This window comes from Myodes glareolus, chromosome 21 (assembly GCF_982192425.1).
Source record: "Myodes glareolus chromosome 21, mMyoGla1.1, whole genome shotgun sequence".
In the NCBI taxonomy this organism is placed as follows: domain Eukaryota; kingdom Metazoa; phylum Chordata; class Mammalia; order Rodentia; family Cricetidae; genus Myodes; species Myodes glareolus.
The window spans coordinates 54,651,242-54,678,828 of NC_142046.1; the positions used below are offsets into that span (position 1 = coordinate 54,651,242).

A 27,587-nucleotide genomic window follows, 5' to 3' on the forward strand; every position below is an offset into this window, starting at 1 on the left:
TGAGGACAGCGTCACACATACCGGAGTTTCTGTAGTGGAGGTGGCTGGCTGCTGTAAGGACTGCTGACGAGAGTCTTCTGACTGACTTCTAACCAATCCACTGCCATGACCTTTTACAGTATCACCATTGGTAACTGGAGGGTGTTGCTGGGTCAAAGCAGCCTTTAATCTCTGAAATGCAAACACTATTTTGAAAAACGGCTCCTGTGTTACATGCAAACCTAACTCTCAACATATTCTTAGACTAACTAAAAAGTAAAAAGGTAGTATTTGTCGAAGAACACATAAATACATTTGGCTTTAAAAATTTGTTTTCATTCGTTTCATTTCACTGGGGTATAATAAATATCACTATGGCGAACTAGAACGCTGGAAAGCTTTGTTCTTTGTCTAGCACAAATACAGGATTTTATACTCTGTTATACTTCATTCTGAGAAGACCTAAAAAACTGAAAATACTGTATCCAGTCTTGTTCAACTATAACAAAAATTAATAAAGAACATCAACTCTTTGTATGTTTTCATCTACCCCCCTAACCCTAGGCCCACACCCCTTTTATCAGCCTTTGAATAGATCCCAAGATTTAATTCTCTTCTAGACAGGCCTAATCGATCTCTGCTTTCAGATGTTTAGTATTTACTAGGATGATGACTGGATGTTGCATTTTAAGCGTATTTTATTTATTTCTGTGTGTGTACATACACCACACGCAGAGGACAACATTTTGGGAGTAGATCCTCTACTACCATGGATTCCAGGGTTGGAGTACTTTTACCGGATGAGCCATCTCAGCAATCTGATGCTGCCTTTTTTAGGCAACTATGAAGACCTAAAATACTGAAGAATTTAAAATTTAAATCTATGGTCCTCTCCTTCCCTAGTACGAAGACCATTTCATCCCACCTTTGGGATTTATTTCTGTGTATGTGTGAGTGCCCGCATGTATGGATGTGTACTGTGTTGTGTGCCTGGTACCCGTGAAGGACAGAAGAGGGCACTGGATCCCCTGGAATGGAGTTACAGGTGGCTGTGAGCCATGATCTGGGGGACAGAAACCAATCCAGGTTGTCTATAAGAGAAACAAATGCTTTTAACCACTAAGTAATCTCCCCAGCCCTCAAAGATCTTTTTGTTTTACTTTACATTTTGCCAGTAACTGAATCAGATCTCAGGAACTTAAATATGAAAGATCCAGTGTTAGAATGATGCTTTAGAAATAATTTAATCATTTTTTTTTTTTAAATAAAGATACAACTTGAGCTGGGCTTGGGGTATGCCTTTAATTCTAGCACTGGGGAGAGACAGAGACAGTTAAATCTCTTGAGTTCAAGGCCAGACTGTTTTATGCATGAAGTTCCAGGTCAGCCAGAGCTACATAGTGAGACCCTGTTTCACAAATGCTCACAAACTCGAGAACACACACACACACACACACACACACTGAATGAATGAAACTTGAATGAGGCTTATTATAGAATTTCTATACATTCAATTATTTGTCAACCAGTCAGATAATAAGCTCTTTAACAGCAGAGGTTGTCTTGTATATTTTTATATATCCTGTTTTAGCAAATAGTCCACTGATTAATAGAAACATGATTAACAAAGGGACTTCAGTGATCTAAGAGACCTAGGGCCATTATTGTTGACACTGTTCTTAATAACTGAGATGTAACCCTTAAGCCTCAAATATATGAGTCAAAGATAATTTTATCCCTCCCTCCTTTCTCACTAATAAAAAAAATGAATAGAGGGCTTTGTAGATACTATGCAATTAAAATGAAGTCAGCAGTTACAGTTTCACTCATGTATGTGGTATGCAGTGATTTACTCACTGTACTCCAGTTCTGGGAGTTTCAAGCAACATGCACCCTGGAACAGTTTGCTCTGTCAACACAATACCCTGCTGCCTCTTGTCACAGCACCTCAATTCCTGCCCCTGGGTCTGCCAATCTGCTTTGTGATGCTGGGTGTTCTGTGTTTTCCAGACTATCACATCAAAAAGCTGTACCCAGTGTATAACCACTTAGATCTGGTTCTTGCCTCTGTAAAGCACACTTGAGATTCATCTGTGCTATTTTATGATCAGTAGTTTCCAATGTGTTTTTAATTGGAGGCTAGTCCCACTTTATAAATTAACCAACCATCATTTTACTCAAGGTCATATAGCAAATAAACTAGTTCAAATACGAGGTCTAAACAGACTTACTTTCCAAGTACACAATCTCCCAGGATACTGTTGTATACATTGTCCTTAGTATTACTAACACCACAGAACAGAAAAGATCGTCTAAGACTACATGACTGAATTTCTCAAATAAAAACCACTGGGAACTAAATAGAGTGGTAAACATCAACACTGCAAACTCCTAATCCACCTCACCCAGATGAGGCACGTTTCTTTCCCTTTCCCAGCTGATTTTATGGATGACAAAAGCACAATGTTTGCAAGGTTCATTGGTAAACACAAATATTATTAAGCCTTATACAACTAAGACACAAATTTAGACTTAACTTTCTCAATTACAACTGAACAAATCTTCAATCTTCAAGTCTTAGTGTCTTCATTTATAAAATTAATGACAATTTGCTTGTAAGAATTGAAGTGAAAATTAAACCTAACATGCAAAACTAACTAACCCATAAAAGGATTTCTCAAATATTGTTTCCTTATTTCTTTTTCATAAACAAATGTTTTGTGTGTACGCACACGCACACACGGGAGCACAGGCAGAGGCCAGGATAGCTTGTGGGAGTTGCTCTCCCCTTCCATCAGGTGGTCAGGTTTACTGTCAGATGCTTTTATCCACTGAGCTATCTCATTAGCAGGTTCCCTAATTTGTTCAAAAGGGCTACAGAAGCCTGCAGGCTCTCAGCACAGGGGCAAAACTTGGGAGAATTTAACTTAAACACTTTTTGTTTTCCAAATGTCCTTGGGAACCATCGGAAGCACTGCTGTGGCCCAGAAGTCTACACAAATGATGTACAAGCCCACAGGATCCAGATGCGATCACTGGGTCCTTTTTCTTTTCTTAAGAAATTAGAAATAATGTTAGTAACAAATACACAAAGACAAGACGAATCCAAGATAGGATAATGCTGAATGGATGGATTAAAACAAATTAGATGACTACCAAATCAGTAACTGACTAGAATCGGGAAAATTTTAAAAAATCTTCAAGAAGTAAAGGCAGAAAGATCAAAGATGGAAAACAGCACTGCAGGTCATATAAACAGAACAGAGGAAGAGACTCTGGGGAGGTGGCCAACCTTCAGATTTATGCCTTTCATCATTAGAATGTTAGACACCAAAATACAAAGAATAACACCTAATCTGTGCAGGGGTTTCATTTCTGGATAAAAAATGTATAATGTATTCAGAGGTTAGCTTAGTAAATTTTGTGAAGGAAAAACTTAAAAATGCCTTAGGTAGAAAACATCATAGAATTAAAAAGCATTTAAAGCTTTATAGTCAAGAGCTAACTCAGAATTTATGAAATACAGTAACTACACATAGGGGAGTCTGAAGTACATAAACATCACTCTCCTAAATAATCTTTAGTAGGGTAAGTTACCACCATCTAGAGCACTTACGGTAGTATCAGGATTCACTCATTATCCTCCCTTGACTGCCCTAGGGTACAGCACTCATCCAGTGAGGAAGCACTAATGTTGGCACCATGCTGTTACACTGATTACAATGAGTCTGACTTATGAAGTGTGCTACTGGGTATAAACTACAAGACAGAGATTTTAAGGGTTAACTGACAATGCTCTGAATTGCCAATTTTTAAAATTACAGAAGTATATGTAAGCTAAAAAAAAAACCACACAAGATTAAACAAGGTGATGAAAGTAGTAAACTTTCACACAACTGATATAAAGATATCTATAATTCACTTATATTCATTTTTACAATATTTGCAAGGCCAAATACCTTTGCTGAAATAATCAATGCAAACCCAAACATAACAGACATTTGTTTTATAAACTGACCTTGTAAAAACTGGCAGAGATACAGAAATCAATCACCATGTTACAAGTGAAGAAACTCCCTGAAGACTGAAGCTTCTTCTCAAAATTATGGAATAAATTAGAATAGAGATAAAAGAATACTGTTGACTAGTAATTCAGTATTTTAAACAATAGCTTTGCAAAAATAAAAGCTTTAGCCTAGTACTATCATATATTTGTTAAGTCCATAATAAGAGCAGTATTCCTCTCAAAAGAGAAGCTTAATGTTAAGTAAATAAAAACTGAGTATCTAGAGAAATAAAGGTTGAACACTTTAAATAAGATTTACAGGGTCTATAATCTCCAACAAGTGCAACAAAGCCAGGGCATAGCTTTAATTTTAAGGTAAAGGTATCCACTGTTTGAAAAAATAAAATGTATTTCGAAGAAGCAGACGGACGTGTTTGTGTTTAGAGTTAATTTTTAATGGTATAAATTTTAACTGCTATACTGAATTTTTTTTCTTAGGGAATGTTTATGCCAGTTAAAGGATGAATAGTTTGTTGTGCTGACCACCTGATACACTCATTCTTCAGAGGTGTTTGCATAGAAAATTGTTATTTATGTTCTATGTTTATGCAGCACCTGAAAATAAATGTTTATCACATCTGTCAGAATTTAGTAGAAATAAACTACTCCATCATAGTTCAAAGAAAAAGATAATGTGCTCTAGGAGCAATTTATGAGCAAGTCAGATCCATATTTCACACATGCCGCGGCAGCTCATCAGAGTGATAACCCTCCTTCTCCTGGGTGTTATCCTACCATCTGCTGCGGTAGTACTTATCTTTATTTTGCAACTAATTAACAGCATAATCTTCTAAATTCAGCAAGTTAATTATCATTATTGTGGTCTTTGCAGTATCATCAGTCCTCATGAAGTCTTGTCTTTCCACCCCTAGAGAGCATAGGAAAATGAAGTCGGTTGGGAGAGGGTCTGTTTCTTTGGTGTGGGCTCATTAGGTGTTTGCTGATTAGCTCGGCATGCAGAGACAGGTCAGAAGAATTCTGCTGAACATGAAGTTCCACACAGGGCCAAGCTAAGGTAATGTAGGTTTTTGAACATTTGCCAAGATGCCCTCTGTCAGCTTTTAGTAGAAACCCCTGCAGAAAGCCACTGGCTACCAACTGTGCACAGAGAGATTTCTTGGTTTGTCACACAGGTCTTAAAGAAGTCACTGTGGAGGAACTCACTTTACTAAACCTAAACACAATTCCAAGGTGATTAACATCTTACTCAAGGAGTGTTTTTTTTTAAATTATAAACATTCAGAAAAGTTACATTATTAAAATAGCAATATAAAAAATAAATATCTAGCAGGGCAGTGGTGGCACACTCTTTTAATCCCAACACTCAGGAGACAGAGTATCTCTTTTGAGAACACCTGGTCTACAGAATGAGTTCCAGGATAGCCAGGGCTACACAGACAAATCCTGTTTCAAAAGAAGCTAAATAGGGCTGAAGAGATTGGCTCAGTGGTTAAGAGCATTGCCTGCCCTTCCAAAGGTCCTGAGTTCAATTCCTGACAACCACATGGCGGCTCACAACCATCTGTAATGAGGTCTGGTGCCCTCTTCTGGTCTGCAGACAGAATATTGTATACATAATGAGTAAATAAATAAATATTTTTTAAAAAAGAACCGAAATAAACAAATGTCTCGTGATCACCAGAAATGTATCCAAGAAAAATCTCAATATTGACCATTTTGCTTGGTGAATGTCTTAGTACGCATGAAATATTTGTTAAATAAATAGTAAGGGACAGAAATAGCTGTAAAGCAAATGCTTGATGATTCCCAGAGATGGCAAGTTCTCACAAGATTAAAACAGAAACCAATAAGAAACTAAGTGGAAAGATCCCCAAATAAGTGAAAATTCTATAATACATTTCTAAATAACCCACCTGCCAAAGAAAACATAGGGAAATTTAGAAGACTCATCATGATAGAACTGCAGTATGTCAGAACTGGTGAGTACAAGGAAATTTATAGCTATAAATGCCTACAATAAAACATAAAAAATCTCAATAAATGACATAAGCTATTCCTGTAAGAAGCCAAAAATTAGGGGGGAAAAAAGGGAAAAATTTAGCACAAGACTACAAATACAGCCTTAAGAAAAGTAAAGTGAACTGAGCGCGGGGACTCATACCTGTAATCCCAGCACTTACTTGGGAGGCTGAGATAGACAGACTGCTTCAAATTTGAGTCAACCTGAGTTTTAGGCCAGCCTGGGTTACAAAGCAAAAACTTGTCTCAAAAAAAATCAGGGTGTAGATTAAGAGAAAAACTTAGAAATAGATGGGATGTAGCTCAGTTGGCAGAGGCTTGTCTCACACGTACAAAATTCTGAGTTTGATTCCTGGCATCACAAATGCACCTGCCTATAATTCTAGCACTTAGGTGGTGGAAGCAGAAGGTAAGACACTCAATGCCATCATTAACTACAGTTTGAGGCCAGCCTAGGCTACATGAAAAAAGGTTAAATATGTATCTGACTCAGCAATTGTGTTCTTCAGGTATCTGTTCAAGAAAAAACAAATAATTGTGCCCACAAAGAGACACATAAGAATGCGTGTGGTGGCTGAGTCTGAGTGTAGCTCAGTAGCAGGTACCTCGGTGAGCATTTCAGTCTCCAAAAATGTAGAGATACTACAAGACAAGAAAACAACGAAATGTACAAATGCACACAATGGCTTTCCTAGCAATAGATCAATGCTGGAAGCTAAATGTCTATCACTGAGAAAATAGACTAAAAAATTTTGGTACACTAACACAATAAAATACTACTCTGCAATTAAATAAAGTAGGTTATGATATATTTAACAACATGGGTGAATCTCAGAGACATATGCTGAGTTGCACACAAAACAGAGTATGAGTCTATATATACTAAACTAAAAGCTATGGTGCCAAGTCACAAAACAGAGATAACAGATTAGAAACCTTTCTGGGTATTTGTTTATGGTCTGGTCTATATGATAATAGTATATATTACATGAAACGTACATATTTCTCAGAACTTTGCTGTGAAAAGTGACTTATTTCAATATACATAAAATTTACATTAAAAGGGAGGTTAACTACAGTTAAAACTTGAATGACTGTATATTAATTACTAACAAATGAAGCTGGGTGATCAGTATATTATCCTGTTCACTTTTATGTATCTTGCATATATAAAAAAATTTCCACCATTAAAAAAGGGGGGGGGCTAGATTTATGGCTCAGCAGTAAAGAGCATTCCTAGAAGAACTAAATTTGATTCCCAGCACCCACATCAGGAGGCTCACAAGCATCTGTAAATCTGGTGCCTCTTCTCTCCACAGGCAACTGCATTCATGTGTACATATCCACAAATACACACAGAGATGCATATACACATTTAAAACAAAATAAATAGTTCTTGCATGTGCCTGTAACTCCAACGCTGGGGGTTGTGGAGACAGGTGGATCCCAGGAGCTTGCTGGCTAGCCACTCCAGCTCAAACACTGAACTCCAGATTTAGTGAGAGGTCCTTTCTAAAAAAGTGAGGTGAAGTGAGGGCTGGAGAGGTGACTTGGAGGTTAAGAGCACTGGCTGCTCTTCCAGAGGTCCTGAGCTTAATTCCTAGCACCCACATGATGACTCACAGCCATCCTATAGTGCTCTTTTCTGGCATGCAATTGTACATGCCAGTAGAACACTGTTATACATAATAAATAAAATCTTAAAAAAAAAAAAGGTGAAGGGTCACAGGACACCTTCTCTGGCCTCCACAAACACATGAACAGATGCACATATACTCTTCACACAGAAAATTTAAAAATTAATTTTCGTTTTTTACTTAATCAAAATTAAGAAAAGTATTTTTACTTACTTCAACTAAAATACGTAATCATGAATATATGGCTATTTTGCATTAGCAAAATTCTAATAAAAATTTAATTGGATTAAGTGGGTCATTCTGACTCCCCCTTATATTTTTAGGTTTTCAATCAAAGATCCACTGTTAGCCTCAACAGATGCTAGAATGATGGTTCTTAGAGTCAAATGAATTTCCTTAGTGCCTGTTCGGGAGTCGGTTTGTAAGCTACAAGCTACACTATGTGAAAGCACATCCAGATACACGTACCACAACAGGCCCTTCCTCTCATTCCTACTCTACTCGGCTTTTATTTTCTGCGTGTATGGCAAATTAAACTCATTTTTCCCATTACCACACCATATTTAAACAGAAAACGTACAGCAGAATACTCTGTCATTAAATAAAGATCCAGTTCAGTATTTTCAGTGCTGACTAAAACTGTGAGAGCTTTTCTCTTTCAGCAAAAACAGCAACTGCATCACCACAACAGTAACTACATCATTTATGAACCTCTAATATCCTTTATCCAGGTGATATACAAGATTTATACAGAAGTTATCATGTACAAATTTCAGATTAAAAGACAGTAGTAAAAAAAAAACTAAGTCTTTCAACAAATTATATTCTTAGATGCACAAATTTTTATGACCACAGCGCCAATAAAGAACGGAAGCAAATAAAGAAAGAACCTAGCAATACTTATCTATTATCTACTAGGCTATATTAGTTGATATTAGGACAAAGTATCATTGTATCATTAATAGACCACAGAGAGTCTAATACACTGATTTTGATAAATATGGGAAACTTCATGAATCTATCAAGAAAGTTAAGATAGTTTATAGGACTTGAGTCAAAAAAAAAAACTGCATGAATGAAAGCTTACTCCTTTACTTTTACAGAAAATAAAACTAATTCCAGATAATGAAAGTCAAGCTGGGCCGTGATACAGACCCCAATCCTAGCACTATGGAAGTTAAGGCAAGAGAATCCCAAGTTCAAAGTCTGTATAGGAATAGAGCAAGTTCAAAGCCAGCCTGGACAACCTAGTGAGACCCTGATGCAAAATAAAACAAAAAATAGGGCATTAAAATTTAGCTCAGGTGCAGAGTGCTTGCCTAGCCGACGTTAGGGAAAAGACCCAAAGAACAGAGAATAAAGCGTAAGGACTAAAATAAAAACTTCTCCTGACTCCCAACCTATAGCTCCTCTTCTTAAATAATGTGAACTTTTTAATGTTGAAAAAAATAGTGTTTTCCTTTTAACCCATGTTGTTTTCTAACTGGCATACTATTTGAAGAAGATATGTTTAACTGTTCGGCACCACTTTCAAGAGCGTCCTCTTAATTTTAGCTGTACTACTCAGAGCTTCCACCAGGAGGAGTTGAAGGTCATACTCCAAACCAGACAAACAAGTGACAGAAACCACAAAGGTGGTCCCAGCTCACCCTTTATATTTAAAGTGTCATTAGTCAATCACTACACTAAGGGAAGCTTTCCTTTTCCAAAATTTCTAGTTCTTCCATAGTATAATTCAGCCCATAACTATAAAATGCTGGCTTTAGTGGAGATAGATAGAATAGATAGATAGATAGATAGATAGGACGATAGATACATACATACATAGATACACAGATAGATAGGGACTGACATACTTAATAAATGTTCAAAACAAAAATAAAAACAGAAAACAACGCTTGCTTACCATTTTTGCTTCTGACTGCACTGGCTGAGGGGATGAAGGGCCCGGAATCCCTGGAACACTAGGCACCATGGTGACTGGCCGAACAAGCTGTGTAAAAGACATTAAAAATAACTTTGATTCAGTATTTAAAAACAAGATGTACATTTTTTACTGAACACAATTATAATCTGTAACCTTTGGATTTAGAAAATTATAAACTTTAACTGCAGCTGATTATATGTTTGCACTGAACTCTGATGAACTGTACAGCCTGATCTTTCAAAAGTTGTCAATTCGGTGGGAGGGAGAACTGTGGTTGGAATGTAAAATGAAACAGAAAAAAAAAATAAATTTTTAAAAAGTTGTCAATTTCTCTAAAACACTGATTTCCAGGTTCTCCCACCCCACTTCGCAAGGACTGAACCCAAAGCCTTGTATATATGAGGTGAGTGCTCTATTATAAAGCTGAATCACTAGCCATCATTTTACTTTTGGTTTTTGAGACAGAATTTCATAACGTTACTTTGGATGGCTTTGAACTCACTCTGTACTCAGGTTAGCTTTGAACTTGCATACTTTTTGTCTCAGCAAAGTGACACAGGCCTGTGACAGCTGACCTGGTTTTGACAAATTTTTCTTATAAACTTATAATATTCAAAGTGACTGGTGCAAAAATTTGCACCATTATCTCTTACATTCTAATTTTCATATCAATGGAGTATCAAAAGGGTGATAGTAAGAAATAAAAAAATTTCAACATCAACTTTGATTTACTAAGTATATAAATTTTCTAAACTGTATGTGCTTTGACATATTAATAAATTGTGTGATAACAAGGAAGCGAGTGGTCCCTGAAAACTTCTCAGAAAGCACTCTAACAGGGTCTGCCACTTTTGCAGTTGTTACATGAATAGGATTGATCTCTTCTTTCACTGCCAGGCACATTTAAAAGGATAACCATTTTATCTCAAATGCAATACAAGAGTATTTCTTGCCTCAAAAATATCCTCAAAACAAAGAAATCAAACCTTATATCCTAGTCCTCACTAGGTCTTTTAAATAATGCATCTTGAGTAACAAGGTTCTATTTAAGGATGACAAAATATTTTAGATTACCTCAATAAAGGATAATTTGGATATTTAGATCACTTAAAAGAAAATCCCAGAACTCAGGTGGCAGAGGCAGGTGGATCTTTGTGAGTTCAAGGCCAGTCTGGTCTACAGAGTTCCAGACAAGCCAGTGATACATAGTGGAATCCTGCTTCAAAATAAGAAAGGAAGGAAGAAAGATTTTTAAAATAAAGTTAATACTTATTATGCCACTAATATTGCTAAGGAGCATATCCAAACAATAAATTTTAGAATGTTGCTATAAAGCAGGCTTTTAAAAATAATCTCAAAAAGCTACACAGTATAGGATTATACCACATGAATCAACACTATTATCCATGTAATAACAAAATAAAACTTAAAATGTTTTTTACATTTATTTATTTTGTATAGTTGTTCCCACAGGCATGTCATGGCATACATATGGAGGTCAGAGGACAATTTGCAAGAGTTGGTTCTCTCCTTCCACCATGTGGGACCTGGGGACTGGAACATAGGTTGTCAAACGTCTATCCACTGAGCAACTTCACTGGCCCCGGGGGACGGGGGGAACTATTTAATTATATGAATGATTAAGATGTGAAGTATGCTTTACATAAATTATTAAGAGAGATTCAAAGCATGTTGTATCATAAATAATTTAGGAAAAAAGAAAATAGTATGTTCTGAACAGCTTTGCTAAATGTCTAACAGTGCTTTTCAGAATGAAACTGTGAAACGTTGAAGACTAATTTGAAAAGTATGAGTAAAATTATTTTGTAAAATGTGATAGAAAAAATACTATTTCTAATTTTTCATCATTCCAAATACTGTGCTTTATAAAGATTTAAGTTTTTCAACTATGTGTATGTGTGTCTATCTGTGTGTAGGGTGTGCACTCTGTGCAGGTGTCCATGTGTATGTGTGTCTATCTGTGTGTAGGGTATGTGCACTCTGTGCAGGTGTCCATGGAGGTCAAAGCTGTCGGATCCTCTAGAACTGGAGTTACAGTCATATCTAAGTCACTCAAAATGGAAACTGGTCCTTTGCAAAATGGAATTTAGGTCCTTTGCAAGAGCAGTACAAGCTCTTAAATACATCTCCACCAATGTGTTTTCAATTGTTCATTCGACAACTCAAAATAGTTAATTATCTTTTCCACATTTTCTAAAATTTGTATGTTTAATGTGTCCCTCATAAAACTTCTTTTGGATTTTCTCACAACAAAGAGACCCAGACTGGCCTCACATTTATTATAGAGCTGAGGCTAGCTTTGAACTTCTGGCCCTCCTATGCCTGCATATTAAGTGCTAGAATTACTAATGTGTCACCAGGCCTAGATATGAATGGTTAGACTTTAACATGCATAGACCATCAAAGGAATTCTGTAAACTTCATATAATCATAACGTTGGTTTTGTGAAGAACTTTTAGAACTATAAACACCAGAGCTATCTGACAGCATTCCAACACAAATATCTTAAAATAGAAAATTGGAAATATTTTAATTCCATAAATCTAGGCAAACTGAAGGAGCTGAATAAAGAAATAGTACCCCCAAAATATAGAAAACTTGTGGGGAGAGGTACAGAAAAATGTTTTCTATCCAATCATGTTTGCCAAGGACTAAGTATCAATGAATAAATATTACCCATTAATAAGCATTTGATAAATTCCATTTAGTGAGCCAATCAAGCAGTTCAATTATATTTTCTGGTTATTTTACCAAGACCAGTTTTGAGACAAAGACTTAAATGGTCTAACTTTCCAACTTACTGGGACTGCAGCTGGAACATGCACATTAGAACTTGTAATTGATGCAGGAATAGCAACGGGCATGGTTTGTCCATTAGGAAGATGTAATAGAAGAGGAAATGGGCCTGGTACAGGACTAAGAAAAACAAAACAAGGGAAAATGTAAAGATCTATACGAACCACCTATGGAAAATAACAGTCATTTTCCTCCTATTACTTAAAAATACGTCTTCTAACCTCCAAAGGCAAATTCTAAAACTTAGTTCTTTTTAATTGCATCTTAAATGCATAATCCATGTAGGAATGCTTAAAAAAAAATCTGGGGAAAATCATCAATTCCCAATTTTCAAAAGGAAAAATTCTCATCAGAAAAAGTCTTGGGAATTACTTTTAAGAACTGAGACAATTGTTGTCTTGTAATGAAATAACTTATGTTTTTGTGTTAAGCAGCATAAAAATAAGAACATCTTAAACTTATAGTCTATTTTTAGCTAAGGTTTAGATATCTATTTTCCAATTTGCTAGATATTATTTTAAAAAGAATACTAAATTTCCAAAAAACAAGATAGACAGATCACTTACTCACACGCATGTACACATGAGTGCACACATACACACACACACACACACACACACACAGAGTATAATTCAAGTAATTAAATATCCTAGGAAAAACCATAGTAAGAAAACCCTAACAACTGACGTACAGTCAGTGACTGACGGAAGAACTTACACAATTGGCCTGTTAGAGGACGGCGCCTGGGTGATTACAGTACTTGAGGTTGGTGAAGGGACTGCTTGTTGAATAATTACACTTGAGTCAGAACTTGTGAGCAGCACATTGGGAACCTGTAATGATGCTGGACGAACGATAGCTGATGTGGGCTGTGCAGTTTGTGCCAATGGTACTTCCTATTTAATTTTAAGATAAATAAAGGGTGGTATTTAAAAATGCAAGTTAATTCATGTACCTCAGTGAACAGAATGTAACATATTTCTGAAAGCAACCACTAGATAATACTTAATGACCCTCCAAATAAATCAATATCTAAAGTTAACTGAAAATATCTTAGATGCAGCTGTAAAGTTCAAATGCAATTCTCAAAATTTAAAAAGCAAATCTGCATTTTATGGTTCAATGTGTCTTCTACCAATTTAAAATAGATTAGGCTGGACTACTTAGCAATGATTCTGTGAGAATTTCAGTAAGAAATACAAACCCAATCCACTGTCAGTAATGAGAAAACAAAACCTAAAGGGATTGCCCTATCCTATTTGCTAATTATATTATAGAAGAAAAAAAAACTGATCCAGAAAGGTAGTATTATGATTTAAACAAATTTGGTCTTTAGAAATATTTTAAGATGTCAGGTAGTGGTGGCACAAGTCTTTAGTCCCAACACTTGGGAGGCAGAGGCAGGCAGATATCAGAGTTCAAGACCAGCCTGATCTACATAGTGAGTTCCAGGACAGCCAGGACAACAGAGAAACCCTGCCTTGAGAAACAAAACAAAACAAAAAAAAAGTTTTACAACATTTTAAATTAACAGAAAAGTTTTCTAATTTCAAGTAGTTTTTTCTAGTATCAAAAAACCAAGTAATACTGGTATTATGAATTACACAAAATTACTAACTACTGCTGAGAGCTTCCAAAACTAAAGGAAAATAGAATTTATAAATTAGCTAGTATGATTCTTAATAGTCTTCCATAGTTTTACAGATTACAAAAGAAAGATAAGGACCTTACCCAGAACTCATTAACTAAACCTGCCTTTATGCTGCTACTTACACTTAAAGTCTTATTAAGATACTTGGAAGGAGAAATTGGTAACATTATAACTACAGCTTTTCAGCACATTTGAAAACTTAGAACTCAAGAACTTGTGGGCAGAGTGACAAGAAATGAGTGGACAGTCAGGGACACTTCCCTCCACAGTACAAGTGAGATGCTCAGCAACCACGTACTAAGTGGGAGGACTGCGCAGAGGATAAGGTAGAGCCGGATAATGTAACAGTGAGGGAAGTGGAGAAGGAAGCAGTGTTAGGCAGGAAAAACCTTGGAATAGTTGATGAACAGAGTAGCATGAAGTGAGGATGGATGGGTACAAGAGTCGAGATCAGAGGCTTTTCCTAAGGAATGAATATAAACTTCCTTAAGTAGCATTTCTCTAAAAGACTTTGAGCTGGGAAAAGGACTCAATGAGTTCTTGAGTTCCCTCGTCCAGAACTTAAGGAAATAGATCAGGTACACAGCAGGTTAGAAACAAGTTTTAGCCTGGCATGGTGCCATGCACCTATACACAGTCCCAGAAACTTGGGAAACTGTGGCAAGAATATTATTAATATGAAACTAGTTTGGGCAAAATAAAGAAGCCCTGTATTTTATAAGAAAAACAGAGAGATCAGTAATGTCCAGTAGTCTAGAGTACATGCTTAAGACCCTTGATTCCATTCGAAGAGCTGGAGGCTGTGGGAAGAGAAGTAGGGTGTTCGTGATCCAACTGAAAGATGATAGCTAAGACAACAACAGGAAACAAAAATAGAAGATTCAAAACTTACTTTGTAAGAAAATCTAGGAATATTTGCTACGGGTTTCAAAGTCAAGTTAAAAAAATTGAAGGTGATACCTAAATGATTGGCTTAAGTAAGTAGATGGATACGTATTTTTCATTCTTTTGTTGGAGGGGTGGTCTTGCACAGGGAGGGGAGTAAGAGGGAGAGACAGGATCTTGCTACACAACCCAGGAGGGTTAAAATATACATAGTAGATCCAAAGGGCCTTCGGAGTGATCCTTCGTCTGGCGAAGGACGGCTATGCAGTCGGAGGCCCACATTGGAGCACCGGATTGAGCCCCCCGAGGTCCGGAGGGGGAGCGGAAGGAGGAGGAACATGAAAGACGAAATCAGTACTGCGAGGGATGCTATCACCCACTGATACAAGGGAACGGATCTGATGAGAGTTTACCAGGGCCAGTCGGACTGGGACTGAACGAGGACGTGATCTAGCCAGATTCTCGGAATTTGGCCGGATTCTCTGACTGTGGCTGGCCCGGGGTCTTTCTGAAAAGCCATTGACTATGACACTGGGACCTGTTTCCTCTGCATATGCTGGATTTTGGGGATCCAGTCTGTTTGGACGCTCGCCTTCCTGGACCTGGAGGGAGGGGGAGGGAGCTGGAGCTTCCCACAGGGCAGGAAACCCTGACTGCCCTGGGGGACGGAGGGGAAGGAGGGGGGGAGTGGGAGGGTGTTGGGAGGGGGGGCGGAAATGGAAACTTTTATAATTTAATAAAATTTACTAAAAAAAAAATACATAGTAGCACAGGCTAGCCTTGAATTTGCAATACTCCTGACACCATCTTCTTAATGCAAGAATTACAAAGATATGCCAACATGCCTGGCTGGGTTTTCTCAGCAGAGAAAACTGAAGAAAGAAATAAGGTCTTTGTTTCAGACATCTAATATGCTCCATAGACACAGCACAGAAGATGTCAACACAGAACTAGATACAAGTCTGACAGTCAGGAGGGATGCATGATCTGGTATGTATCTGGGAAATATCTGGTATATACCTAAAAGAAAATTAAACAGAAAAGGAGGTCCAAAACTGATTGTATTCAACTCGGCATGACTAGGTACTACCTAAAAGGAACCGAGGACTAAAGAATGCAGAAGGAGCACCCCTAGAAGATGATAAAGTAGCCACAAAGGATGAAAACTGATAAATGTAAAGAGGAAAGAATGCTCTGAGGGCAATAAGATTGTTCTCAGGATCTGTTTAACAACTATAATAAATGTGGGAATGACATATGTTTAGAAAAAAAGAGGAGGGCTGGAGAGATGGCTTAGTGATTAAGAGCATTGCCTGCTCTTCCAAAGGTCCTGAGTTCAATTCCCAGCAACCACATGGTGGCTCACAACCACCTGTAATGAGGTCTGGTGCCCTCTTCTGGCCTGCAGACATACATGTAGACAGAATATTGTATACATAATAAATAAATAAATATTTAAAAGAAGATAATTAAATATATCAAGAAAATGATAAAGTATAATCATTAAAAGTTATGACTTTGGGAAATCTCTAATGAAAGGGAGTACTTTTCTCCCTTTACTTAGCTTCAAGATTTAATTAATGTACTTAGCTTCAAGATTTCTGAGGTTGGGGGCTGGGAATGTAGCTCAGTGGCAGGGTACCTGCTCAGTTCAGTTTGGTACTGGGGGATGGAGTAGTACAAAATAAGGATATAAATAAAGCATTATTATGTGCTATACACATCTGTCTGTGATTTAAGATAAATGTTATTAGACAAAAAGTTAAAAAATGAACTTTATAAAAGTTACAGTAAGCTAGGTTAATTTCTTATCTAAAGAATTAAAGATACATTTAATAGTCTACATACAGGATTCTGTAAAACCTACAGTAGTAAAAAGTAATCCTAGATCTTCACATGCACTTGGCCCTCCCTCACTTAAGTCTGGCAGTGGAAATTCCAATCTGTAAGCTCTACTCATGGTAAGTGCCTATATAAGTGCACCATTTACACTTTTTTATACTGGTCATTTGGTTGTTGCTGAGTGGTTTTTTTCTTGGTGTATGTAGGTTTGCAATATATGAACATAAGAGTACGTGTACATAGTTGTGTGTGGGGGTGCAGGCATGCACACATAGAAGCCAAAGGACAACCTCTGGGTGTGAGTCTTCACCTTTCTATTTTGTTTGAGACAGTTTCTTTGCCACGGTGTAAACTAGGCAGCAGGCCTATGAGTTTCTGGAGATTTTCCTATCCCTGCCATTCAAAAATTATAGGAGCTTGAGCTACTGCATCTGGTTCTTATGTGGGTTCTGGGGCTCAAAATTCAGCCTTAGGGAACAAGATTTACTCACTGAACCATCTTCCCAGTGTGCATTTTTAATTGTGCCTTTTCTATGTTTAAATACAAATATCAGTAATGGTATAATCACCTATATAGTCAATACTGTACCATCAAGTAGTACAGATTTATAACATGGGAATGACAGGCATAACATACTAAGTATGTAGAAGGTTATAGTCTACATTTGTGTAAATACATTATGCTTTGAAGAGAAAGATGATATTGCTGAGACATCTCTTAGGATATATCCCTGTCAGCAATACAGAATTATACTCTCACAGTAGAAATCTATTCTTATAATGATTTTATAGTGACAATTTAAAAAGGAACACTGTCACTGTCTCTTTACATGTAGGCACTGAATAAATGCATTTACTGTATGTGTTTTCCAAGTGAAAATGTGATCAAGTATACATCATAATACAACTCAACACATAACTATAGCTCAGGAAGTCCAAGTTACTAATATCATTCATTGTTGATATAAAATATATACTGTGAAGTAATAATTACTCACTCGACTATCCTGTTCAAATTGTTTCAGTTGTACTGATTTTTCAGATCTTAAAACAGCACCTTATTTTCTAAATGGGTTGCAGTTCTTTTAATTGACATTATTTAATAAAGATAATTACTTATGAAGGTGGAATTTTCCCTAAGTACTCACACAGGTATATATACATACATATAGATAGATAGATACCTGTTTATATATTGCACAATCCAACAGTGAATTATAAAATTTCATGTTAACATCTTATAAAGATTAAAAATAATCAAGTTTGGGAATAGTGAGATAGCTTAGTGGATAAAGGTGCTTATCACCAAGCCTGAAAGCCGGAGCTCAATCCCTGGGACCTACACAGTGTAAGAAGTGAACTTATTCCTACAAGTTGTCCTCTGACCTGCACATGCCATGCACACCCAAAAATATAGACAATAAACAAAGGCATGTAAGGTAATCTTTTGCACAGGTCTAACCTTGTCATCACTGGTAGTAGACTCAGGGTGAGGTAAAGGGCTGTCCTGGTGAGTTGTTTCTACAACAGAAGGTTCCTCAATTTTGCTTCTTATGATGGGAGTTGCAAGAGGGGACAAATCTAGAGGCATCTAATGCAAACAATAAAGAAAACTTTGTAAAAAGTTAAAAAAAATGGCCAATCGAGAAGCAAAAACTATCATTTGTTTCCCATCAGAAATATTCTTTTTTAAATTTTATGGGTAACATACTTTTTTAATGTCATCTTCTGAAGCCTTCTTGAATTCATTCTCAAATGGACTTGCCAATTCATTAAACAAACCCACTTCCTCACAGTTTTTTAGGAATCTTGTTGGTGTTGGTGTCTGATCTGAAATAAATGTCAAGAAGTAAGTACACAAATAAAAATGATCATGTTAAGATTCTAAAATATTGCTAGCAAATTGACAAATTAGTAGCACTGACTCAGTCACACGTTATTTCTCTCTTTGAAGAGATGTCTTCCTTCAAAACAAACAAAATTTGGTTAGGCTTTATTTTATATCAAGATATTCCCCAATTTCACAAACCATAAAAGTTCTTTTATGCTTAGTATACTATTGAGTAGAGTGACCGAAAGAATATTCTGGAGGAATTACTATTATCTAACACAGTGATAAGAATTTTTTAAAGTTACGTCATCAAAAGTTAAAGTTGCTAAATGAATACCATTTAGGGAAAATTAACGAGAGCACATGCATGCTTTACCTTGGTAAGTTCAACTAGCTGTTCATAATGTATTATGCATTTTAGGGCAGTAATTTTAGTGGTTATACACAGAATCTAGTCTACTTAATACAAAACTGGTTTAAGATAAAATCTGTTCAGCTGAAGGTCAGATACTTATTAATTACTGATTTTCTATAGGCGGTGCTGTGGGACAATGGTCTGTACCCTGCCACTTGTATCTTAAATAAACCAATAGCTGAACAGGAAGTATAGGCAGGGTGACTAGGCAGGAAGTAGAGGCAGGGTAACAAGAATTCTGGGAAGAGGGAAGTTTCAGTCTACAGTCATCATCCAGAGAGGAAGCCATACACAGAGCAAGCAAGATGTGACTGCCTTGCTGAAAAAGGTACCAAGCCACGTGGCTAACACAGACAAGAAGTATGGGCTAATATAAATTATAACAGTTAATAAGAAGCCTGAGCTACTAGGCCAACCAGTTTATAATTAATGTAGACCTCTGTGTGTTTCTTTGGGGCTAAACAGCTGCAGGTCCGGGCAGGACAGACCCCTCTGTCAACAAGGGGGTACTACAATTTTATATTTACCTCTTACATATACTATGTATAAATAGCTTCAACAAAAATAATTCACTAAGCATTCATATTAGACATCAGTGCAAACAATATCAGAATTACTGTAGGGTCGTCCTCATAATCACAATCTTACTTATTATTTAATCTTTAACCAGTACCCTACTTTTTTGCTCCAAAGATCTCCAAAAAAAATAATATTTTATTTATTTATTTTTTGATTTTCAAGACAGGGTTTCTCCGTAGCTTTTGGTTCCTGTCCTAGAACTAGCTCTTGTAGATCAGACTGGCCTCGAACTAACAGAGATCCACCTGCCTCTGCCTCCCAAGTGCTGGGATTAAAGGCGTGCGCCACCACCGCCCAGCCAAAAACAGTATTTTAATATGGTTTTATGTATACATATCAGCTTAAATCTATTTTAATTCAAATTATTCAAATATAAAAGTGACTATTGTTCAAACTTAAAGGACTGTCTAAGATGATCGGGAACATCATCTTAAAGACAACTCACACTAAAGAGAGGAATGAGTCTGGGAAATGCGCAAGCCTAAATCACTGATGAAGATTACTAGGACCATCAGACTTGAGAAAAGTCATCACAGGCACAGTTGGTTAACATGCAGATTGCTGAAGGCTATTATCATCATGCATTCTATCTATACAGTTAGAGTAAATTATCTCAATGTTAGTAAAATGCTATGACTGCACATGTTCTATTTTTATACTGTACTAAATGTAATCAGAAAAGCAATTTCTAGAAACCATATTTAAAACATTCTTAAGACAAAGTTTACAAAGAGAATGTCTGATATAGTAAATCTCAAGGAAACAAAGATTTTCCTACCCAAGAAAACACTTTCTAGATAGTTTTAATTTTATTTACTGTTCTTTAATTTGTATCGTGGTCCTACTATTTACATATCCCAAAGTGCACGCTTCACTCTGTTCTGTGCCCTTTTACTCACAGTACTGAAGATATGTCAAAAGTTCCCGTCCACAAACTGTTTAACAAATCACTCTGTTTCCTCTCATTTATTCATTGCAAAAATTATAAAACACATAGGAGGAGTTATCTGATACTGCTTCAACATCTTATCTTTCTAAAACATTACATATGGTGTTTTGATCTCTAGACCAAGTAGTAATTTTAAAATAGTAATACTATTCATTATTCGAGTTAATTCTAGAATCACAGGATAAGCTAAGCTTCACAAAACAAAGGATTCTAGTTATATTTATGATACACATATAGGCAGAGAAGAGAGCTAAATTATATGTAAAATTTGAAACAACTTATCACAGTATTTATTTAGAAAATATGCTGAAATTACATAGTATGTATTATAAAATACACAAAAATGTGTATACATATGAAACATCAAAGAAAACAGCTAATATGGGACAGTGATGATAAGTTAATGCATGAATTGAGTTTCTTTTTCACATATGAAAAATAATGATCCACTCAGGGTGTTACATATGGGTATAGGGCTCACACACACACACACACACACACACACACACACACACACTAACTGAACTTAGGTCTCCTGTATGAAGAGTATTTTATTTCATTTTGCATGCCTGGGTATTAAAACCAGCACCTTGTGCATGCTAGGCAAGCACTATACTACTGATCTACACCCCAGTTTCAGAGCATTATTAATAAAACATTTTAAACAAAATTATATATGAACAAGTTTACTAAAGATTTCTTTTCCATACGAAGTGTTTAATCATTTATTATCTTCATAAAGTTTTGAAAACCAGGTGCGAGACAGCTAAAAGAAACACTAAATATCAATGAAGTCAATTATCGTTAAATGTCCCCTTTGTAAAAGTCATGAATGTTCCAAGGGTTCTAATTAACTTCCATAAAACTGACTTCAAATGGTTATTTGAAAAACACACATAAAAGTGAAATGAATGATCAAAGAACATACAGAAACGTAATGGGTAAATTCATGTTGCCAACATTTACTATAAGTGAAGTAACTGGGATATCACCAGACTATAGCATTCACAGAGAATTCTGGGTGAAATAGTATATAAGCCATTAATAAAAGCATATACTAACCAGCCACAATGACACTGTCATTACGTGCTGGACCAAATTTCAGTGTCATCTCATGTTTATGTTTATGGACAGCCAAATGATCTTCGTTGGTAAAACGCTGTGGCAAAAAGTTTTAAAATACAGTTAAGATTTTCAATTTGATCAAAGAAAACTGATTAGGATTATCAATTTCCACAACATGTAAAACCACCATTAACAGTAAAATACCAACTTATAAACTAAAACATTATCTACTGTTAGCACACAAAGACATACTAGATTTAAATAACCAGAAAAACCACTACTGAAGAATAAGAAATGATAGTACATAACTAATTTGAAAGACTTGTAAATAAAACCTTAGGCCAAAAAAATTAATAAAATGATCATTATTCATTTTTCATTATGTCAGATAAAAACTCTATAGTTCAAAGACTTTACAAAAATACTGTTTTTACTTAGACGTACGGTTACTTACCACTTTTTAACTGAGAATATTCTAAACATGACTCCTGTGCAAGTTAAAAAATAAATCTGAGGTCAGGTGTGGTGGTGCACACCTTTAATCCCAGCACTAGGGAGGCCGATCTTTGTCATTTTGAGGTCAGCCTGATCTACATAGAGAGTTCCACGTCAGCCAGGGCTACATAGTGAGACCCTGTCTCAATTTAAAAAAGAAAAAAAGAAAGGAAAAAGAAAATTTTTTAGAAAAGAAAGAAAAGAAAAAGATAGAAATCTGGCTTTATATTCCACAGTAAAGAATTCCCTAGTTGGCTGGGTGGTGGTGACACATGCCTTTAATCCCAGCATTTGAAAGGCATAGGCAGGTGGATCTCTGTGCCTTTGAGGCCAGCACTGATCTACAAAGCAAGTTCCAGTACAGGCTCCAAAGATACACAGAAAAACCTTGGGTTAAAAAAAAAAAACCAAACCCCAACAACAACAAAGAATTCCTGTGTTGCAATACAGAAAAGAAACAGCAACCACAATACATCACTTTAAATAGTTTTAATCTAAAAGTGATGTTTAAAATCATAGCTCATGTTAAAGTGAATGCACGTTTAAAGCTCTTTGTCATACCTCTCCTCACCTCATACTGGGTAAGTATCGCATGCCAACAGACACAACACATTATGTTTAAATACCTACTGTGCCCGGAAGTCAACCTTTAGGAAGAGCTCCTCATCAAGCACTACTTTTACCCAAAATTGTAATCAGTCATTTATTTTGTCCATTTCCTGGTTCAGAAGTTAAATTAACCCCACTCTTTTCTATTGCTTTACAAATGGGGATGTTGGAATTGTCATTTAACTGTTGAGAAGTCTGACACCTAGTACCTATCAGCATCCTAAGTCCTGCACATAAACCCAACTTCAATTTTTAAAAAAGGCTTATGCTATTTTAATTTATGTTCTCGTATATGTCTACAGATGTCTATAAGCAAGAAGATACTAGATTGCCCAAAGTTGTAAGGCACCTGATGTGGTGCTGGGAAGCAAACTCCAGTCCTCTAACAGAGCAACAAGCACTCTTAACTACTGAACCCTCTCTCCATCCTCCAGCTTCAAGTTAGAAGCCTCACCAGTGCCCATTGAGCTCTCAACGTTCATTATCTGGCCTACCACTATACCAGACTTATCTTTATGTCTACCCTTCTAAGTAAGCTGAGTACCTCCTATGATCTCCAAGTCTGCCAAAACCACATAAATGTTAATGGAAAAAAATAAACCCCTTAAAATAATAGTTGATTCTTAAAATCAGTAAAATACTAAGCTACATTAAAGAAAATCAATGTACTTAGAAACATCAATAGAAAACTTATCATTATTTTTGAAAATATTACTTCTTCAGAACCTGTCTGTATCTCCATATTGAAGGAACTGTTTCATTCACTAACTATCCATTCAGCTGTGGACATTGGGACAATCCAACTCTTTGCCACTCAGGCTACCTTCCTATTACTTTATCCTTTAAGAGTCCACCCCAAATCCAGAGAAATTAGTAGTGGTGCTTTTGATAAGCACCCCCAGAAACAGAGCTCTTAAGATAATGAACACATTGCAGAGCTTACTGATATTGTTTGTTACTTTTTATCCTTGTATTAAAATTCTCATTGCTATACTTTACATTCCACACTAAAAGTATCTGCACGTAAGATTCCTCTTAGGTTCCACAGAACCTCACAATGTGACTTTTCTATAAAAGGCAATTATTAAAGCATTTGTTTCTAAACTCATCTTGGTATTAGTGCCACACTTAAAAAACTGTGAAGGTGTCAAAATTAAGAGGTAAAACCTAAGCAAATTTAACTTAGAATTTTATTCTACTAGTGTCCTCTGCTTGGATTAGTTTCAAGGAACAACTGGAGTTGAAGGTGTAGTCTAGTTTTAAAGTGCTATGTACAAGACATTAGGTCTGATGATTAGTGTCAGCAGCAGCAACACTAACCAAAACAAACAAACAAATCTATCCAACTATCCTACTATACTATAGATTAACATTGCCAGCTGTATAATGTGAAAATGAAAACAAACTGTCTTCAGTGAAAAGGAGCAGATGAAAATATAAGTGTTATATATTCATGAATTCTCATACAAGATCCAAAGATCAAATTTAACTATTAGTTACACAGAGATTATTGACCACACATCTCACACACACACACACACACACACAATTTTTAATATGAAGGACAAAATACACTCAAATTGGTATCTGATTCAGGTGAAGGTGAATCTGACCTTTGGCAATCATCTGAGAAAATGTGTATATAAAAAGAAACTTAGAGAGTTTGAGTGAAAAATTAATCTGGTTAAATTGAGAAAAATGCTTATGATATCATGAAGGATATGGATTCTTTTAAAACAAATATTTAATATAGTAACTATTATATGCTAAGATAAAATTTATAATTTATGTGAATTGTTTCCTAGACAAACTAAAAGGTTTTTTTTTGTTGTTTGTTTGTTTGTTTTTGAGACAAGGTTTCTCTGTAGCTTTTTTTTGGTGCCTGTCCTGGAACTAGCTCTTGTAGACCTGGCTGGCCTCAAACTCACAGAGATCCGCCTGCCTCTGCCTCCGAGTACTGGGATTAAAGGCGTGTGCCACCACCGCCCAGCTAAAAGGTTTTTTTTAAAAAGAAACTTTGTAGAATAATTATAATACTATTACTAGCAATATTAACCAAGAATTAATATAATTTCTTCTAGACCAAGTCCAACTCCAATGAATATATACAAAACCCAAGTGTTTCTCTCAATAAAAACGAAAGCTTGAGCATTTATCTCATTGAACAAGGTTGGAAAGAAGTGAAAAAATTTTTTGGATAGGACCTTAACAAGGCAGAAAAAGGGTAATTGGCAGATGGGAGGAAGGTGAACACATAGCATCCATAGTAAATTAATGTTAAGTTCTAATAGCTGAGAAACCTGTGTCTCCAAGGCTTGGCTATGTTTTTTCAGATTATTGGGGTGGGGTGAGGTGTTACACAGACCATGGCACCTATGTGGATGTCAGAAGACAATTCTGTGATGTTGGTTCTCTCCTTCTGTCTCTACACAGGGGTTCCAGGGATTGAACTAGGGTTGCCTGGCTTGCATGACATGTATTTTTATATGCTAAGCCATCTCTTACCAGAATTAACCTCCTAAGAATTAGCCATTCTGTGGTTTTACAGTTATTCTCATGCTATTATTATTATTACTATTTAACTTGTTAAATAGGTATAAATAAGTTTTGATGTGGGTAACAGCTCTTTTTGCTAACTTTTTCCTTAGTTGAAGAGAACTCCATTCAATAGCAGAAAGCTACTGATTAACAGACCTCCACTGAGACTTGAGCTAAGTACATACTGTATTTAATCTCCACTTTGATCAGCTGACAGTGTATAATAATTTACCACAAAGTATTCTCAATGAAAGTGACACCAAAGGCAAAGGTATTACCAACAAAATAGAGCGTGTAAATGAATTTTATTAAGTATCTAACTCTGCATCTTTTATTCAACTAAACAGCACATCCCCTAAATACAAATGAGACTAATAGGAGTCTGTACAATATCTAAAAATTAGCTAGGCATTTACAAAAAGACTGTGGTAAGGATTTTCAGGTAAATCCTTTGTGCTAATTTTTATAGCTCATTCTTAAAGTGATACTATCAACAAAGTACATTTTAAAACGTGAAAATCTGTATGTTTAAATTAAGTAGGCTAGAACAAAATTTGGATTACACATGTTTATTGATAAGTATAAAAAGTAATTTATACTATCATCACCAAATTGGTGTTTCTAAAATCAATTATTGCAGGGTAATAGAGGAAAAGACCTGGTCAGTTGTCATCATCAATTTAGACTATGAAACCCAATATGGGCAAGTTCAAAAAAATTTACATGGTGGGCACACCTTTAAGCTCAGCACTCAGGGTTTAGAGACAGGAGAGCTCTGTGAGTCTGCAGCCTGAACAATGAGCTCCAGGACAGCCAGGGCTACAAAGTGAGACCCTAGCTCAAAAAATAATAATAATTAGTAGAACTTTCAACATCCTAAGAAATACTACTTAATATAAAAATAATATATCACTGCTGCTTTCGGCAAGATTTAACACATAAAACTGATATTCACTGGGCTGTTTTGGTCAGTGATGGTATATAACATTAAATATCTCACAGAATCATTGGCTAAAATAATGTAATACTCAAGATTGGAGTGCTTAAGATGAAAACAGTTCATTATTAATGAGAGCTAAACTATTAATGAAAGTAAAATCAGAGTGACCTTTTCTCTTCTTCTTTTGTATTGTGTGAATGTGTGGGAGTCAGAAGACACAACTTGCAGGGTTAGGATCTCCTTCTACCATGCAAATTCTAGGGACTGAACTCGGATTCAGTCTTCGAGCAAATGCCTTTACCCAGAGAATCATCTTTTTGGCCCAATATTTAACCATATATACATTTCATTCATTTATTAATTTATTTATAACTATAATCCAACCCAAAGTCCTGTGTATTCTAGGCAATTGCTTTACCACTGAGCTTCACTTCAGTCCTTGTTTTTAAAAGACAAGGTCTTAGTCTTACCATGGTCTCGAACTTCTGGTCTTTGTGCTTCAGCCACCATGACTGTTTATATAATATTGATCTGGTAATTCTAGTTTGAGAAATGTAGTCTAAGAAACTAATTAGAGAGGCACACATAATTGTGTAAAATATACTCATCACAATGCTTTGTTATAATACTAAAATTAATTTCAAAGTTCATAATAGAAAAAATAAGTAAATGATGGGATAAGCTCTAGCAAGAAAACACAGCTAACAATTTAAAACCATGTTAAGTCAGGAATGGTGGCTCACATGTGTAACTCAATAACGTTTTTCAAATACTATAAATTTAAAAATAGGAAATTCTCTTTCTTTCCTTCTATTTTGTTTTGTTTTTCCATACAGGATTTCTCTGTGTAACAACAGCCCTGGCTGTTTTGGAACTTGCTTTACAGACCAGGCTGGCCTCGAACTCACAAGAGCTTAGCCTGCCTTTCTCCTGAGTGCTAGGATTAAAGGTGTGTGTCACCATGCCCAGCAAAACAATTTCTTATGATACACATACAAACACATATTCTAACATTCAGCCATTGATTCTTCTATTTAAACAAATTTAAATATAATGATTTTAATAATAAAAAAGCAAGCAAAAAAAAGTTAGCATGTGTAGAGCTGTGGTGATGGCTCCGTCATAAAGACACGAAGAGCACTTAATACTCTTTCAGGAGTTTGCCTGGGTTCCCAACATCCACAAGGCAGCGAATGAACCACCAGTTACAGGAGAGCTGATGCTTTCTTTTGGTCTCTACAGACTGCAGCAGTACATGTTGTACAGCATCTCTAGCAAGCACATACATACACATAAAAATGCATAAATTAAAAAAACTCTTTAAAAATATTATCAGTGCTAGGTGTGGTGACCTATGTCTTTAATCCCAGCATTTGGGAGGC

The 27,587-nt window shown here is 36.0% G+C and overlaps 1 protein-coding gene across 1 annotated transcript in view; it reads right to left on the reverse strand.

Annotated features, from left to right (window-relative positions):
- The window catches only part of Atf2 (activating transcription factor 2), a 77,334-nt gene that overhangs the window by 14,251 nt on the left and 35,496 nt on the right, over positions 1-27,587 (reverse strand). The window contains 7 exon segments of the mRNA XM_085680943.2: positions 22-171; positions 9,569-9,655; positions 12,412-12,526; positions 13,124-13,302; positions 18,247-18,375; positions 18,496-18,614; positions 21,621-21,717. Of these exon segments, the coding sequence (XP_085537069.1) occupies positions 22-171; positions 9,569-9,655; positions 12,412-12,526; positions 13,124-13,302; positions 18,247-18,375; positions 18,496-18,614; positions 21,621-21,717 (876 nt within the window).